The following is a 17662-nucleotide window of genomic DNA, read 5'->3' as shown; positions in this document are numbered from 1 at the left end:
GACTAGATTCTACTGCAATTCAGTCTGTTCAGGATATTAATCAAGATGAACTAAAGTTCCTATACAATCATTTAAAAGTTTGTTTTAATGATGAATTAGTTTACTTCCTAAACTGACTGAATTTCAATGCAATTGACCTCAACCCTGCTATTGCTAACTCTGCTAACCCTCACCCTCACTAACTACTATGTTATAATCTGCCGTTGCCTGACCTGTTCAATCGGTCGGTGTGTCTCTCCAGCTCAGGGAATCAGCTGGAGGGCTGTGGGCAGCAGCAGGAGAAGGGCCTGGCTGTACCCACTGGAGGTGCCACAGGACCAGGGCGTGGTGGCACTGACCGAGTCTGGCACAATGACGAGGAGTTCCTATCCGGTGGCGGTGCCAGCGGTTCACCCAAACCCGTCTCCCCTCACTCCCACAGGTCTCTGGAACAGGGCGAGGTGGCCCCCAGCAGCGGAGGCTTCGTGGCCTTCAACCTGAGCTCCGGACAGGGGAAGGTGGACTCCAGGGAGTGGGTGATGATGGAGAGGCCCAGCGGGTCCCCAGGGACCGGAATGGGAGATAAAGCTACGACCAGCCCCTCCAAGGAGGAAGAAGAGGAGCTGCAGGTGCTGGAGGTACCCTTTGGGGCAGGAGAAGGGTCCACACGGAACTCCAGTCCTGGTCAGATCCATGGACACAGGGATGGGGACCTCCAGGGGCATCCAGGCGCCAGCGGACGACCCGCCAGGGTGGACAGGCTGGAACTGAGTGTGGGACCTACGGGAAGCCTGCCCCCCGTCACCCCCTCTAGCCCTGCTGATGCCCTGGCTGAGGGAGCACTCACACAGGTACGGACCTCACAGACTAGTATGACAAGGTTCACTGTAAAACACGGCACTATTACATATCTCACTGTAAAGCACTTCACTATTACATTCCTCACTGTAAAATACTTCACTATTACATATCTCACTGTAAACATTTCGCTATTACGTACCTCACTGTAACACATGTCACAATTACATACCTCACTGTAAAACACATCACTATTACATACCTCAATGTAAAAATGTAACCAATATATTCCTCACTGTAAAGCACTTCACTATTACATACCTCACTGTAAAACACTTCACTATTACATACCTCACTGTAAAACACTTCACTATTACATACCTCACTGTAAGAATGTAACCAATACATTCCTCACTGTAAAGCACTTCACTATTACATACCTCACTGTAAAACACTTCACTATTACATACCTCACTGTAAAACACTTCACTATTACATTCCTCACTGTAAAAATGTAACCAATACATTCCTCACTGTAAAAATGTAACCAATACATTCCTCACTGTAAAACACTTTACTATTACATACCTCACTGTAAAAATGTAACCAATACATTCCGCACTGTAAAACACATCACTATTACATACCTCACTGTAAAAATGTAACCAATACATTCCTCACTGTAAAGCACTTCACTATTACATACCTCACTGTAAAACACTTCACTATTACATACCTCACTGTAAAACACTTCACTATTACATACCTCACTGTAAAACACTTCACTATTACATACCTCACTGTAAAACACTTCACTATTACATACCTCACTGTAAAAATGTAACCAATACATTCCTCACTGTAAAGCACTTCACTATTACATACCTCACTGTAAAGCACTTCACTATTACATACCTCACTGTAAAACACTTCACTATTACATTCCTCACTGTAAAACAATTCACTATTACATACCTCACTGTAAAAATGTAACCAATACATTCCTCACTGTAAAGCACTTCACTATTACATACCTCACTGTAAAACATTTCACTATTACATACCTCACTGTAAAACACTTCACTATTACATACCTCACTGTAAAACATTTCACTATTACATACCTCACTGTAAAACACTTCACTATTACATACCTCACTGTAAAAATGTAACCAATACATTCCTCACTGTAAAGCACTTCACTATTACATACCTCACTGTAAAACACTTCACTATTACATACCTCACTGTAAAGTACTTCACTATTACATTACTCACTGTAAAAATGTAACCAATACATACCTCACTGTAAAACACTTCACTATTACATACCTCACTGTAAAAATGTAACCAATACATTCCTCACTGTAAAGCACTTCACTATTACATTCCTCACTGTAAAACATGTCACTATTACATACCTCACTGTAAAGTACTTCACTATTACATATCTCACTGTAAAGCACTTCACTATTACATTACTCACTGTAAAAATGTAACCAATACATTCCTCACTGTAAAACACTTTACTATTACATACCTCACTGTAAAAATGTAACCAATACATTCCGCACTGTAAAACACATCACTATTACATACCTCACTGTAAAAATGTAACCAATACATTCCTCACTGTAAAGCACTTCACTATTACATACCTCACTGTAAAACACTTCACTATTACATACCTCACTGTAAAACACTTCACTATTACATACCTCACTGTAAAAATGTAACCAATACATTCCTCACTGTAAAGCACTTCACTATTACATACCTCACTGTAAAACACTTCACTATTACATACCTCACTGTAAAACACTTCACTATTACATACCTCACTGTAAAAATGTAACCAATACATTCCTCACTGTAAAGCACTTCACTATTACATACCTCACTGTAAAACACTTCACTATTACATACCTCACTGTAAAACACTTCACTATTACATTCCTCACTGTAAAACACTTCACTATTACATACCTCACTGTAAAACACTTCACTATTACATACCTCACTGTAAAACACTTCACTATTACATACCTCACTGTAAAACACTTCACTATTACATACCTCACTGTAAAACACTTCACTATTACATACCTCACTGTAAAACACTTCACTATTACATACCTCACTGTAAAACACTTCACTATTACATATCTCACTGTAAAGCACTTCACTATTACATTACTCACTGTAAAAATGTAACCAATACATTCCTCACTGTAAAACACTTTACTATTACATACCTCACTGTAAAAATGTAACCAATACATTCCGCACTGTAAAACACATCACTATTACATACCTCACTGTAAAAATGTAACCAATACATTCCTCACTGTAAAGCACTTCACTATTACATACCTCACTGTAAAACACTTCACTATTACATACCTCACTGTAAAACACTTCACTATTACATTCCTCACTGTAAAACATGTCACTATTACATACCTCACTGTAAAAATGTAACCAATACATTCCTCACTGTAAAGCACTTCACTATTACATACCTCACTGTGAAACACTTCACTATTACATACCTCACTGTAAAAATGTAACCAATACATTCCTCACTGTAAAGCACTTCACTATTACATACCTCACTGTAAAACACTTCACTATTACATACCTCACTGTAAAACACTTCACTATTACATTCCTCACTGTAAAACAATTCACTATTACATACCTCACTGTAAAAATGTAACCAATACATTCCTCACTGTAAAGCACTTCACTATTACATACCTCACTGTAAAACACTTCACTATTACATACCTCACTGTAAAACACTTCACTATTACATTCCTCACTGTAAAACAATTCACTATTACATACCTCACTGTAAAAATGTAACCAATACATTCCTCACTGTAAAGCACTTCACTATTACATACCTCACTGTAAAACTCTTCACTATTACATACCTCAATGTAAAACACTTCACTATTACATACCTCACTGTAAAACACTTCACTATTACATACCTCACTGTAAAACACTTCACTATTACATTCCTCACTGTAAAACATGTCACTATTACATACCTCACTGTAAAGTACTTCACTATTACATATCTCACTGTAAAGCACTTCACTATTACATTACTCACTGTAAAAATGTAACCAATACATTCCTCACTGTAAAACACTTTACTATTACATACCTCACTGTAAAAATGTAACCAATACATTCCGCACTGTAAAACACATCACTATTACATACCTCACTGTAAAAATGTAACCAATACATTCCTCACTGTAAAGCACTTCACTATTACATACCTCACTGTAAAACACTTCACTATTACATACCTCACTGTAAAACACTTCACTATTACATTCCTCACTGTAAAACATGTCACTATTACATACCTCACTGTAAAAATGTAACCAATACATTCCTCACTGTAAAGCACTTCACTATTACATACCTCACTGTAAAACACGTCACTATTACATACCTCACTGTAAAAATGTAACCAATACATTCCTCACTGTAAAGCACTTCACTATTACATACCTCACTGTAAAACACTTCACTATTACATACCTCACTGTAAAACACTTCACTATTACATTCCTCACTGTAAAACAATTCACTATTACATACCCCACTGTAAAAATGTAACCAATACATTCCTCACTGTAAAGCACTTCACTATTACATACCTCACTGTAAAACACTTCACTATTACATACCTCACTGTAAAACACTTCACTATTACATACCTCACTGTAAAAATGTAACCAATACATTCCTCACTGTAAAGCACTTCACTATTACATACCTCACTGTAAAACACTTCACTATTACATACCTCACTGTAAAACACTTCACTATTACATACCTCACTGTAAAACACTTCACTATTACATACCTCACTGTAAAACACTTCACTATTACATACCTCACTGTAAAACACTTCACTATTACATACCTCACTGTAAAACACTTCACTATTACATACCTCACTGTAAAACACTTCACTATTACATACCTCACTGTAAAACTCTTCACTATTACATACCTCACTGTAAAACACTTCACTATTACATACCTCACTGTAACCAATACAAAACACTTCACTATTACATACCTCACTGTAAAACACTTCACTATTACATACCTCACTGTAAAACACTTCACTATTACATACCTCACTGTAAAACACTTCACTATTACATACCTCACTGTAAAACACTTCACTATTACATACCTCACTGTAAAACACTTCACTATTACATACCTCACTGTAAAACACTTCACTATTACATACCTCACTGTAAAACACTTCACTATTACATACCTCACTGTAAAACACTTCACTATTACATACCTCACTGTAAAACACTTCACTATTACATACCTCACTGTAAAACACTTCACTATTACATACCTCACTGTAAAACACTTCACTATTACATACCTCACTGTAAAACACTTCACTATTACATACCTCACTGTAAAACACTTCACTATTACATACCTCACTGTAAAACACTTCACTATTACATACCTCACTGTAAAACACTTCACTATTACATACCTCACTGTAAAACACTTCACTATTACATACCTCACTGTAAAACACTTCACTATTACATACCTCACTGTAAAACACTTCACTATTACATACCTCACTGTAAAACACTTCACTATTACATACCTCACTGTAAAACACTTCACTATTACATACCTCACTGTAAAACATGTCACCATTACATACCTCACTGTAAAACACTTCACTATTACATACCTCACTGTAAAACATGTCACCGTTACATACAGTACCTCACTGTACATTTCACCATAACACAGCTCACACAGGTCAAGACATATCATGCAATGTACACAGTAGGATACTACACTTTAACACAGAAATAGACACAGTAGCATACTACACCTTAACACAGAACTAGACACAGTAGGATACTACACCTTAACACATAACTAGACACAGTAAGATACTACACCTTAACACAGAACTAGACACAGTAGGATACTACACCTTAACACAGAACTAGACACAGTAGGATACTACATCTTAACACAGAACTAGACACAGTAGCATACTACACCTTAACACAGAACTAGACACAGTAAGATACTACACCTTAACACATAACTAGACACAGTAGGATACTTCATCCATCTGGATCATCAGTAGCATCTTACTGTAGTTTAAAGTAAAATGTGATCGTGATCACTTATGTCTGTGAGCTTGTTTCTTTGCTTGTGTGAGCTTGATAAAATGAAGGAAACTTCTCAGAAAATGCTTTTGCATTATTTGCAACTTTCATTTGCTATGTTTAGTTTTTTTTCTGGGTTGACCCTTTATCAAAAGGTGCTATTTGAAGAAAGAGATAGTGATTCCTCTAAGGAGACGTTTTGAGGTCTCAGAATTCCTCCCACCTCTACACCCGCTCCCTTTAAGTTCTAAATATATGCTTTACTCCTCGCCCTCTCTCACCCCCACTCCTATCCACCCCTTTCTCACACTGTTTCTCCGCCATCCCACTCCGTCCTCTCCCCGACTTTACCTCTTCCTGCTCTGTCCTCTCACCCCAACTTTACCTCTTCCTGCTCTGTCCTCCCTCCCCAACTTTACCTCTTCCTGCTCTGTCTTCTCTCCACAACTTTACCTCTTCCTGCTCCGTCCTCTCTCCACAACTTTACCTCTTCCTGCTCCGTCCTCTCTCCACAACTTTACCTCTTCCTGCTCCGTCCTCTCTCCACAACTTTACCTCTTCCTGCTCCGTCCTCTCTTCTTACAACTTTACCTCTTCCTGCTCCGTCCTCTCTCCACAACTTTACCTCTTCCTGCTCCGTCCTCCCTCCCCGACTTTACCTCTTCCTGCTCCGTCCTCTCTTCTTACAACTTTACCTCTTCCTGCTCCGTCCTCCCTCCCCGACTTTACCTCTTCCTGCTCCGTCCTCTCTTCTTACAACTTTACCTCTTCCTGCTCCGTCCTCCCTCCCCGACTTTACCTCTTCCTGCTCCGTCCTCTCTTCTTACAACTTTACCTCTTCCTGCTCCGTCCTCTCTCCACAACTTTACCTCTTCCTGCTCCGTCCTCTCTCCACAACTTTACCTCTTCCTGCTCCGTCCTCCCTCCACAACTTTACCTCTTCCTGCTCCGTCCTCCCTCCCCGACTTTACCTCTTCCTGCTCCTTTCTATCTCCACAACTTTACCTCTTCCTGCTCCGTCCTCTCCCCGACTTTACCTCTTCTTGCTCCGTCCTCTCTCCACAACTTTACCTCTTCCTGCTCCGTCCTCTCTCCACAACTTTACCTCTTCCTGCTCCGTCCTCCCTCCCCGACTTTACCTCTTCCTGCTCCTTTCTATCTCCACAACTTTACCTCTTCCTGCTCCGTCCTCTCCCCGACTTTACCTCTTCCTGCTCCGTCCTCTCCCCGACTTTACCTCTTTCTGCTCCGTCCTCTCTCCACAACTTTACCTCTTCCTGCTCCGTCCTCCCTCCCTGACATTACCTCTCATCACCTCTCTTAGCTCCCTACCTCTCCTCCATCTCTGCCTGAGGAGGTGTTGGCCAGGATGTCCAGTCCCCTGCTCCTGCGTTCCCCAAGCCCGCACACCCAGACCCTCCTCACCACCCTGTCGGACCCCCTGCACCAGAGGGACCCCCCTGGGATGAGTCGCAGCTACTCAGCCGACCACCACAACCAGTACCTCCTCCATCCCACCTCTTCTTCCTCCTACCACACCTCCCTACCGCCACCTCCTCACCCCGGCCTCGGTTCCGCCCGTAACCAATCACCCTCCGGGCGCAGGAAACTGCCCGCTATTCCGGCAGGCGCTGCCAGCAGCAAGTTCCCTTCCGTTATACGCATCACACGCGCCCAACTCCAGCAGGTGATTGATAATCTACCCCTGGGCCACGAACCAATCAGACGTCTCTATCTTAACCATAACACACCGCCTACCTAATGCCCTCCACTATTAGATACTTACTGTCTTTTTAAAATAATGTGGTTGTTCTTTTTGTTTCCTTTTGCTGCTAGTGTGTTTTTAGTTGTGCTGTGTTTTGTTGGGTTGTTGTTGTTATGGTTGTTATTGTGTTGAATTGTTGTGTTGTCGTCCGGCAGGCTGCTTTCTCCAGAGAAGAGCAGGCCATTGTGCTACAGACAAAGCATGCTCAGATCCATGTGTCCTGATGTCAGGGGAATAGTTAGGGTCATTTTCTTTACAATTCCTTTTCAATTCAGTCAATTCAGAGCGTGAATGAAATTGCAATTTCACTTTTCTTCATTGCAAGGCAGGGACTTTTGTCTGTTGTTATTTCATTTCCTCCTGTGTTCTCTCTCTTTTTTACTCAACCTGAACTGCTTTTTTACGGACCCTGACTTCCTGTCTCTTTTGTAAGCACCTGATTAGTTGAGTGAATGTTTTTGTTGTTGTTGCAGATCTGGGTTAAATACGTGTCAAATACTTGAGTGGTGCTTGAGTAAGCATTCCAGGCACAATGGCACAGTCCCAAAAGTCCAAGCTAAATCAAACAGATGATAGATTTGACCCAGGTCTGTCTTGTTGCGCTTTTTTGATATCAACTAACAGCTTGACTGACATTGTCTTGATGATGCTGTGACATGTTATGATCTCCATTCAACATTTTCACATTGATCTCTTACAATGCAATAATTTGACTCTATTTAATTGTTAACCTGCCCTCTCTCTCTCTCTCTCTCTCTCTCTCTCTCTCTCTCTCTCTCTCTCTCTCTCTCTCTCTCTCTCTCTCTCTCTCTCTCTCTCTCTCTATTTTTCTATTTCTCTTTCTTTATCTCTCTCTCTCTCTTTTTTTCTCTCTCTTTCTTTATCTTTCTCTCTTTTTCTGTCTCTCTTTCTTTATCTCTCTCTTTTCTCTTTCTCTTTCTTTATCTCCCTCTCTTTCTCTCTATCTTTTTCTCTTTCTCTTTCTTTATCTCTCTCTCTTTCTCTCTCTTTTTCTCTTTCTCTTTCTTTCTTTCTCTCTTCTCTCTCTCTTTTTCTCTTTCTTTCTCTTTCTTTATCTCTCTTTCTCTCTCTTTCTCTCTCTTTTTCTCTCTCTTTTCTCTCTCTCTTCTTTCTCTCTCTCTCTCTCTCTTTTTTCTTTTTCTCTCTCTCTCTCTCTCTCTCTCTCTCTCTCTTTTTTTTCTCTCTCTCTCTCTTTTTCTCTCTCTCTCTCTCCTTTTCTCTTCCTTTTTCTTTATCTCTCTCTCTTTCTCTCTCTCTCTCTTTCTCTCTCTTTCTCTTTCTTTTTCTCTCTCTCTCTCTCTCTCTCTCTCTCTCTCTCTCTCTCTCTCTCTCTCTCTCTCTTTCTTTATCTCTCTTTCTTTATCTCTCTCTCTCCCCCTTCTCTCTCTCTGTGTCTTTCTGCTTCCCCCACCCTTCGCTCCCTTTCCCCTCTCTCTTTAGCTGACAGCTCAGCAGTCCCCGTCTGGCTCAGACTGTGCTCCACAGGGCCTACAGCTGGAGAGACGAGAAGATGCAGCAGCTGAGGCCCAGCAGCCCCAGGATATTACTGCTACCACTGACATCTACATCCTGCCCACCCCTAGCCACACCCCTAGCCAGCCCGGCAGCCCCACCAGCCTGGATGACCTCCTGGCAGATACCCTGATCAATGGACGAGACACCCAGACCTACACCAAAGCCCACAGCCCTGTGCCAAGCCGAGCGTCCTCTCCTCGCTCCCCCCATTCTCCTCGCTCCCCTCGTTCTCCTCGCTCCCCTCGTTCTCCTCTCTCCCCCCGTTCTCCTCGCTCCCCCGTTCTCCTCGCTCCCCCGTTCTCCTCTCTCCCCCGTTCTCCTCGCTCCCCCGTTCTCCTCGCTCCCCCGTTCTCCTCGCTCCCCTGTTCTCCTCGCTCCCCTCGCTCCCCCCGTTCTTCTCGCTCCCCCCGTTCTCCTACCTCTCCCCATCCTCCTCACTACCCCCGTTCTCACTACCCCCATTCTCCTCGCTCCCCCCGTTCTCCTCGCTCCCCCGTTCTCCTCGCTCCCCCGTTCTCCTCTCTCCCCCCATTCTCCTCGCTCCCCCGTTCTCCTACCTCTCCCCATCCTCCTCGCTCCCCCGTTCTCCTACCTCTCCCCGTCCTCCTCGCTACCCCCGTTCTCACTACCCCCGTTCTCCTCGCTCCCCCGTTCTCCTCATTCTCCACGTTCTAATTCTCCTCGCTCCCCCGTTCTCCTCGCTCCCCCGTTCTCCTCGCTCCCCCCACAGCCCACTGTTAGGCCTAGTAAACGGCCATCTCTCTCCCCCAGCTAACAGCCAGGGAGACGTCAGTGGCAGTGGAGCCTTTCCAGAGCTCAAAGACCCTGAGAGTGACCAACCCCAGCCTGAAAGGGCAGATGGGGTGGAGACCACTGACCAAACCCCAGCTCTGACCACCCCCTCTCCGCCACCCAGCCCCCGTAAGGACCCCTCCCGCAGGCTGAGCCGTATCCCCGTCCTGCTGGACCTTCTCCCCACCCCTGGCTCTGCCATGGAGAAGCTACTCCAGAAGAAAGCCCCCCACCATCAGGGAGGAGGCCACCACCCAGCCCCCTCTCCCTCTATCTCCCACCGCGGCCCGGTGGTGGCCTCGCTCCCCCACGGGGACCAGCTGTCCTCCGCCTCAGACCGCTCTGAGAAGGCCGATGAGTCGTTCCTGGGCTCGCGCTCTGACTGCCAGGGGAATGACGCCCCCTCCCTCTCCTCCTCTTCCAGCCCCTTGTTCCGTAAGAGCAAGATCCCACGGCCTTTTAACCCTACCAACCCGGCCCCAGAGCAGGAGTGTGCTGCACAGTACCTTCCACGCCCACCCCCGGGGAGACCACCCAGTCGGCTTGCAGCGGAGGGCAGGTAATAGGAATCTTCATGATTAGCTTTAATGACAGGTTTATCTCACCTATCATGGTAACCTGGTTCCGAGTCTGTTTGTGCAGCCTTGTCAACTCCTATGTTCATTGTCATGCCAATGTTTGGGGTTGGCAAGACAGCACCAACAGATCTGGGATGAGCCTCTACTATCATTAACTGAATTACATTCATCTACATGTTAAAGGTATATCTAAAGTTCTAAACTCATTCTCCATCTTCCCAAAACCTCACCCCCTTCCTCCACCCAAGACTGAAGCGTTATAGGATCCGAGCGGGCAGCACAAGGGACTCAGACCTCCTGACCTGTCTGTCCCAGCTGATGCACCATGGTCAGGGTGGTGGATCTGCCCGTGGTTCCCCCCACCACGGCCACTCCTCAGCCCAGCTTGTAGGCTCCCGGATGGGCATGTGTAGCCTGACCAGCTCCCCCCACCACCATCACCACCGGAGCTCCAGTGCCTCCCCACGCAGCTGTTCCTCTCTACAGCGCTCTGTTTCCTCCTCCCCCTCTCGCCACGAACACCGCGGGGGAGAGCAAGGCAGAGGGGTTTGTTTCGGTCGCTCCTGTTCTCCTCCCAGCTTCTCTGGGTCCCCCCCTCCTCCCCGGCGCTCCTACCCCCACCACCAGGATACTTGCTGCTGCCGCCAGGCCCGCACCGGCTCCCACCACCACCACGCCCTCAAGTGGAAAGCCTGCAGCCGCGAGGAGAGAGAGAGGAAGTGCTCCAGCAAGCTGAGCAGCAGATAGTGGGTCACTGCTCTGGCCCTGGTCCTAGCCTGACCCATAGAAACCCCTGGGCCCGTTTATTCAAGTGTCCCAGAGTAGGACTGCTGATCTAGGATCAGTTTGGCCTTTTAGGTAATAATGAATAAGATTACATGTACAATCGTATTCATTATGACCTAAAAGGTTAGACTGATCCTAGATCAGTAGTCTTATTGTGAGAGGCTTTACGAGTATGGCCTGGGAGTCAGTGTCATTGCCACATCAGAGGGTGGGATCAGGATGTTGATGCAGACCAAACGATCCTGCTCTGGATCAATGAAGACCTGAGGCTTCTGTCAGAGAATACTGAACATAATTTCCCCCTCTCCTCCCCTGTCCCCCCCTCTCCTCCCCTGTCCCTCCCCTCTCCTCCCCTGCCCCCCACCCTCCTCCATTGTCCCCCCTCCTCCTTCACACTTTCTTCTCTAATTCCAACTATTTGGTCATTGTTTAGTCCATAATTCATATGCCCACTTTAATAGTTCATACCTAGTGCGAAAAGGATCTATGTGCATTATGCTATGTATAAGATGTTGGTGTTCTTGTGGGGTGTTTTCCCTCATATCATCAGTGAAGTGAACACACTTAGCCCTCATTCAGAATACCCTAGGTCAGTCAGTGGATGAGCACTCATTTATTCATCACTCACCAATTGGATATAGACTCAGTCTATTCTGTTTCCTCTGTACTGACCTGGGGAGTGCAAGGTATAGCAAGTCTACATTTATGGCCATGAAGCTCCAGAGAAATGTACACTATCTACAGAACCTATTTATTTACATCTTGACACACTTGTCACACCAGGTACACACTAACTGATGACATCATCGATTGATGTGTCCTCTCTCTCTCTCTCTCTCTCTCTCTCTCTCTCTCTCTCTCTCTCTCTCTCTCTCTCTCTCTCTCTCTCTCTCTCTCTCTCTCTCTCTCTCTCTCTCTCTCTCTCTCTCTCTCTCTCTCTCTCTGACTTCAGTGAGTGTCATTTATTTCAAAGGCATTTAAAGCAATCAATTGATCAATGATAGAAGTGATCAGTCTTTTGAGAAGGAAGTGATCCTTCCTTTAAAACAATCATATAAAATGTGTGTGTGCTCACACACGTACTTGTGCCTAATGTGTTGACTGATCTGGGGAATCTAAATGGCAAACTAAATGTGTGATTGAACACTAGTTACTGGGACATGATTCCCTTTGTATGCTCCTCTTCAGAATGGAGTCTGACTTTGTGTCCCAATTCTCTACCCTTCCTCCCTGGACTTAATAGGAAATTAATGGTGTAAGAGATATGATGGCAACCCTCCCTAACCTTGCCCATGCTTACAACCATCCACTTCATTTAAATATATGGATGGGGGGTGGTTGTGGATTGGGATGCCTGCTGAGGTGGATTGGGGTGCCTGCTGAGGAGGATTGGGATGCCTGCTGAGGAGAATTAGGATGCCTGCTGAGGAGAATTAGGATGCCTGCTGAGGAGAATTAGGATGCCTGCTGATAACACTTATGGTACTCATTACTACACTAGTGGTGAATACTAAGTTATTATTATCATTCATGTATAATGTGTGCCTTGCCTTGGCACTTTGAGCAGCTTCTGGTTTCACTGCAAAGTAAGTTTCTCATTTTTATTCAAGGAGTCTAATAAGACTAATTTGTGCCAGCTGCAAAGACAGACAGTCCTCATCATGTGATTGTAGCAGTCTTATTCACTACAGACAGACAGTCCTCATCATGTGATTGTAGCAGTCTTATTCACTACAGACAGACAGTCCTCATCATGTGATTGTAGCAGTCTTATTCACTACAGACAGACAGTCCTCATCATGTGATTGTAGCGGTCTTATTCACTACAGACAGACAGTCCTCATCATGTGATTGTAGCAGTCTTATTCACTACAGACAGACAGTCCTCATCATGTGATTGTAGCAGTCTTATTCACTACAGACAGACAGTCCTCATGTGATTGTAGCAGTCTTATTCACTACAAGGAAAAGGAAGCCAAGTTAATGTTTTTATTTGATTTATTCAGACAATATTTGAAGAACGATCATTGTTATTTATGATATTAAAAAAAGGAAATGTTTTAAACTAAAACGTAGATATCCTGTGTTGTATAAAGTTTAGGACAGGTCCAACATTTCTGTCAAATAATATCATAGTATTTATGTCAGTTTCCCTCCTCCAGTACCCCCAACAGCACACGTTGTTGTAGCCCCGGACAAACACACCTGATTTAGTTAATCGAGGGCTTGATGATTAGTTGACAAGTTGAATCAGGTGTGCTTGTCCAGTGCTACAATAGAAATGCGTACTGTTGTGGGTACTGGAGGACTGGAGTTGGGAAACACTGATTTATGTCATATAAATATCCTATACCAAATCAAACTTCCAAAGGATGAAAAACATGCGAAGAAGAATGTTGTCTTTGCTTTGTAATGACATGTTTTGTGCACTATGATTTCAAACAGTTCATGTATTGTTTGAGAACCAACCCTGTTTTCTTTACTTCATAAAGATTCAATGAACACTCATTTAAAACCTCCCTCACCTAACCTTGGTTCTACCTACTACACCCTCTCCCTTAGCCTGAAATCCAGAACCAGTTTTGTGCTGACATTCCACTCGTTGTACTCTGTGTCATTGTCAAGCATTGGCATGACAAGGAGTGGTATGATAGCAGAAACAGTGATACGCAGACTACCTCTCCCCACCCCTCTGCTTGTAATACACTGTGATATCACTAACTCATGCTTCCAGCACTACTACGCCTTGCATGCGCTGCCTACCGAGAAAAACAATCAACCAATCAGTGAAGTAAGCAGCATACCAGTTCCCATAATGCACTGTGATTGTCTGAAAGGGACTTATGTTTGTTGGGTAGTACCACATGTATTTTGGTTGGAATATTTAATTTGCTTAGATTTCCCTTTCGTCTCATGATCTCGTTCACTCTTATCGTCCCACTTGACCCACAGCATTGGTCTGGTTTCCTAGCTCTCCCAATGCTCACATCTTAGGACTACTGTACTGCCTCATTACTGATTTTTAAAAAACGTTGTATTTATTTTACATCTGTCTGATTGGCTTATTATCATGATGTGACACATGCATCGTAGAGTCTGATTGGCTTATTATCATGGTGTGACACATGCATAGTATGGTTTGATTGGCTTATCATGATGTGACACATGCATAGTATGAATAACGTGTAGAGGAAAATAATTGCCTTAATCTAAAGTACTTTTATCATACAACTATAATCTACTGTAATTCTGCATTATGAGATGAACTATAATGATCTACTGTATGTCAAGTGAATTGTTTTACTTGGTCCATTGTGGTAGATAGTATTGGTACCTGCCTACAGTCTGGTGGCATTCCCGGTTGTTTACATTACAGACATGTTGATACAGATCTGATTGAACTAAGATAGCTACAAATGTGAAAGAGAATAGTGTTTAACATTGCAGGAACCCCATCAATGACTTAATGATCTGTGCAAAGTGTAGGCAACCTCTCACAGAGCAATGTGTAGGCCGCCTGGAACGCCCCCTCTTTCTCACAGAGCAACATGTAGGCAGCGTGGAACTCCCTCTCTGTCTCACAGAGCAACATGTAGGCCGCCTGGAACGCCCCCTCTTTCTCACAGAGCAACATGTAGGCAGAGTGGAACTCCCTCTCTGTCACACAGAGCAACATGTAGGCAGCGTGGAACTCCCTCTCTGTCTCACAGAGCAACATGTAGGCAGCGTGGAACTCCCTCTCTGTCTCACAGAGCAACATGTAGGCAGAGTGGAACTCCCTCTCTGTCTCACAGAGCAACATGTAGGCAGAGTGGAACTCCCTCTCTGTCTCACAGAGCAACATGTAGGCAGCGTGGAACTCCCTCTCTGTCTCACAGAGCATCATGTAGGCAGAGTGGAACTCCCTCTCTGTCTCACAGAGCAACATGTAGGCAGCGTGGAACTCCCTCTCTGTCTCACAGAGCAACATGTAGGCAGCGTGGAACTCCCCCTCTTTCTCACAGAGCAGCTATGATGGGTGTTCAGTCAGTCAGTCGCCTTAATCGTGTGTTTTCTCTTTTCTTCCCCTGGCTGTGTGTAAAGCAAGAGATAACTGAACTGTGTCTGTCTGTCTACTCTGTGCTGAGGATCACTCCACTGCTTAGCCCCAACCTACCGTCAGGTTCCTCCCATAGGCTGTATAGGGTTCTCCCTTTCCCCCTTTGACAGGTGTGTTCAAATCAAATGTTATTTGTCACATGCGCCGAATACAACAGGTGTAGACTTTACTGTGAAATGCTTATTTACGAGCCCTTTCCCAACAATGCAGTCAAAAAGTAAGAATAATTAGCCAAATAAAAAGGGAATAGTAACACAATAAAATAACAATACAAGGAGTACCAGTACAGAGTCAATGTGCAGGGGTACGAAGTAACTGAGGTAATATGTACATGTAGGTAGGGGTAAAAGTGACGAGGCAATCGGGATAGATAATAAACAGATTAGCAGCTGTGTGTGTGTGTCTGTCGTCATTATGTGAGTGTGGTTGTGTGTGTGTGTTCTGCCTTTATAGATCTGTGGGAACTATTTCTCCAGCAAATTAGCATCAGATAGATTGCTTTGCTTTCTGTTGGCAGCTCTGTTCTTATTGGCTCGTTTGGCCCAATCAAGTTGTCCATTAACTGGACAGAATGCGTGACTTCAATGTCAGTAACAATTTGACCAGTGAGCTGTGTCTGTATTCTGGAATCAGAACCGAGGTTGAGTGTTCTAAGGGTTTTAAATTCCTCTTGGTTGTATGATAAAGGTCTGTTTTTACATCCAGAGATTGTGATGTAAACATCCACATAGTACCACACCAAGCAGTATTGCGATATCTTTTCAATTCTAGGCTATATTCGGTACTTCCATAAGCTAACTAACTGCAACTTTTTAATATATAACTGTAAAAAGTGAAAAGTGTTAATTTCAAAGATCATCTTGATGAACCATCACTTATTGCTTCAGTAAAGACAAAGAGTTAAAGGAATAAACAGTGATGCCAATAATCAATCCATGAATTATATTAGTATTTTATTGTTATTATTGCACAAACCAAGTGGTATATTGTTACTTTCCTGACTGAGATGTTGATTTGTCACTGGTGACATGGTGGTGGGATTGTACAGGTGCCACGAAGCTGTCACAGCATGCCTGTATCTGTGCTCCAATGATTGTACTCATTCATGGCCAGGCCACAGATACTGTGTTGTTGGAGGTTTTGGGACAATAAGCTAAACAGCTCAAAACAACATAAACAAACAACAACAAATTGATATATTGGGTGTATGGATGCTCATTGTTGCCTGTGTGACTTCAGTGTTAGATAGTTCTTGAAATGGTTCACGTTTTAGTCCTGTGCTGCAACGGTTTAGAAATATGTGTACAGCCAGAAGGAAAGACTGTAACAGGGGGAAGATCTACATTGTACATAACTGTAATTATTTATGTTTATTTTATTGTTCATACCATATCAATGCCTTGTACAGTGTTTTTTTTTCAGTTCATTTAAAATGATTTTGTATTTTATTTTTATAAACTGGTTATAAATAAAATACTCATTCAGCATGCAGAAAATAATACACTTGACTAATTTATTTTATTTGAGAAGTGGTCTAGTGACAAGTAGATGATATTTGAACAGGTTCGATTTGAGTTCTGTTTACACTCAAAATTCGAAAGGCACTCGCACATCTGAGCTATCTTTTTTCGCAGTGTCATGGTAACAGTTGAATAAAATGAGAAAAAATAAGGAACCCGCACACTGCTCTTGATAGTATCACTGCTCTTTAATAAGCTTTACATATTGACCTCACAGCCTTCGTCAGAGCTTTACATATCGCCTTCACCGCATTAATCAAGGGCCTCCCGGGTGGCGCAGTGGTTCAGGGCGCTGTACTGCAGCGCCAGCTGTGCCACCAGAGACTCTGGGTTCGCGCAGTGCACGCTAACCAAGGTTGCCAGGTGCACGGTGTTTCCTCTGACACATTGGTGCTGCTGGCTTCCGGGTTTGATGCGCGCTGTGTTAAGAAGCAGTGCGGCTTGGTTGGGTTGTGTATCGGAGGATGCATGACTTTCAACCTTCGTCTCTCCTGAGCCCGTACGGGAGTTGTAGCGATGAGAGAAGATAGTAGCTACTAACAATTGGATGCCACGAAATTGGGGAGAAAAAGGGGTCAAATTCAACAACAAAAAAACACTCAGTC

The 17662-nt window shown here is 43.7% G+C and overlaps 2 protein-coding genes across 2 annotated transcripts in view; both read left to right on the top strand.

The window, feature by feature from the left end:
* LOC124046967 (tau-tubulin kinase 2-like) overlaps positions 1-9585 on the top strand; it is a gene marked incomplete at its 3' end in the record, with an annotated part of 51939 nt that extends 42354 nt beyond the window's left edge. Inside the window, exons 12-14 of the mRNA XM_046367716.1 lie at positions 242-830; positions 7306-7668; positions 9208-9585. Coding sequence (XP_046223672.1) covers positions 242-830; positions 7306-7668; positions 9208-9585 — 1330 coding nt within the window. The remainder of the gene's footprint in view (positions 1-241; positions 831-7305; positions 7669-9207) is intronic.
* Positions 9586-9882: 297 nt separating this feature from the next.
* On the top strand, positions 9883-17024 carry LOC124046670 (tau-tubulin kinase 2-like). Its single transcript, XM_046367311.1, has 2 exons — positions 9883-10633; positions 10901-17024. Exons 1-2 carry the CDS (start codon positions 10275-10277, stop codon positions 11397-11399), a joined length of 858 nt encoding a protein of 285 aa, XP_046223267.1. The 5' UTR covers positions 9883-10274; the 3' UTR covers positions 11400-17024.
* The last annotated feature ends 638 nt before the right edge of the window (positions 17025-17662 follow it).

The sequence above is a fragment of the Oncorhynchus gorbuscha genome, linkage group LG10 (genome assembly GCF_021184085.1).
Source record: "Oncorhynchus gorbuscha isolate QuinsamMale2020 ecotype Even-year linkage group LG10, OgorEven_v1.0, whole genome shotgun sequence".
NCBI lineage: Eukaryota > Metazoa > Chordata > Actinopteri > Salmoniformes > Salmonidae > Oncorhynchus > Oncorhynchus gorbuscha.
This window is presented reverse-complemented; position numbering and strand designations above follow the sequence as displayed.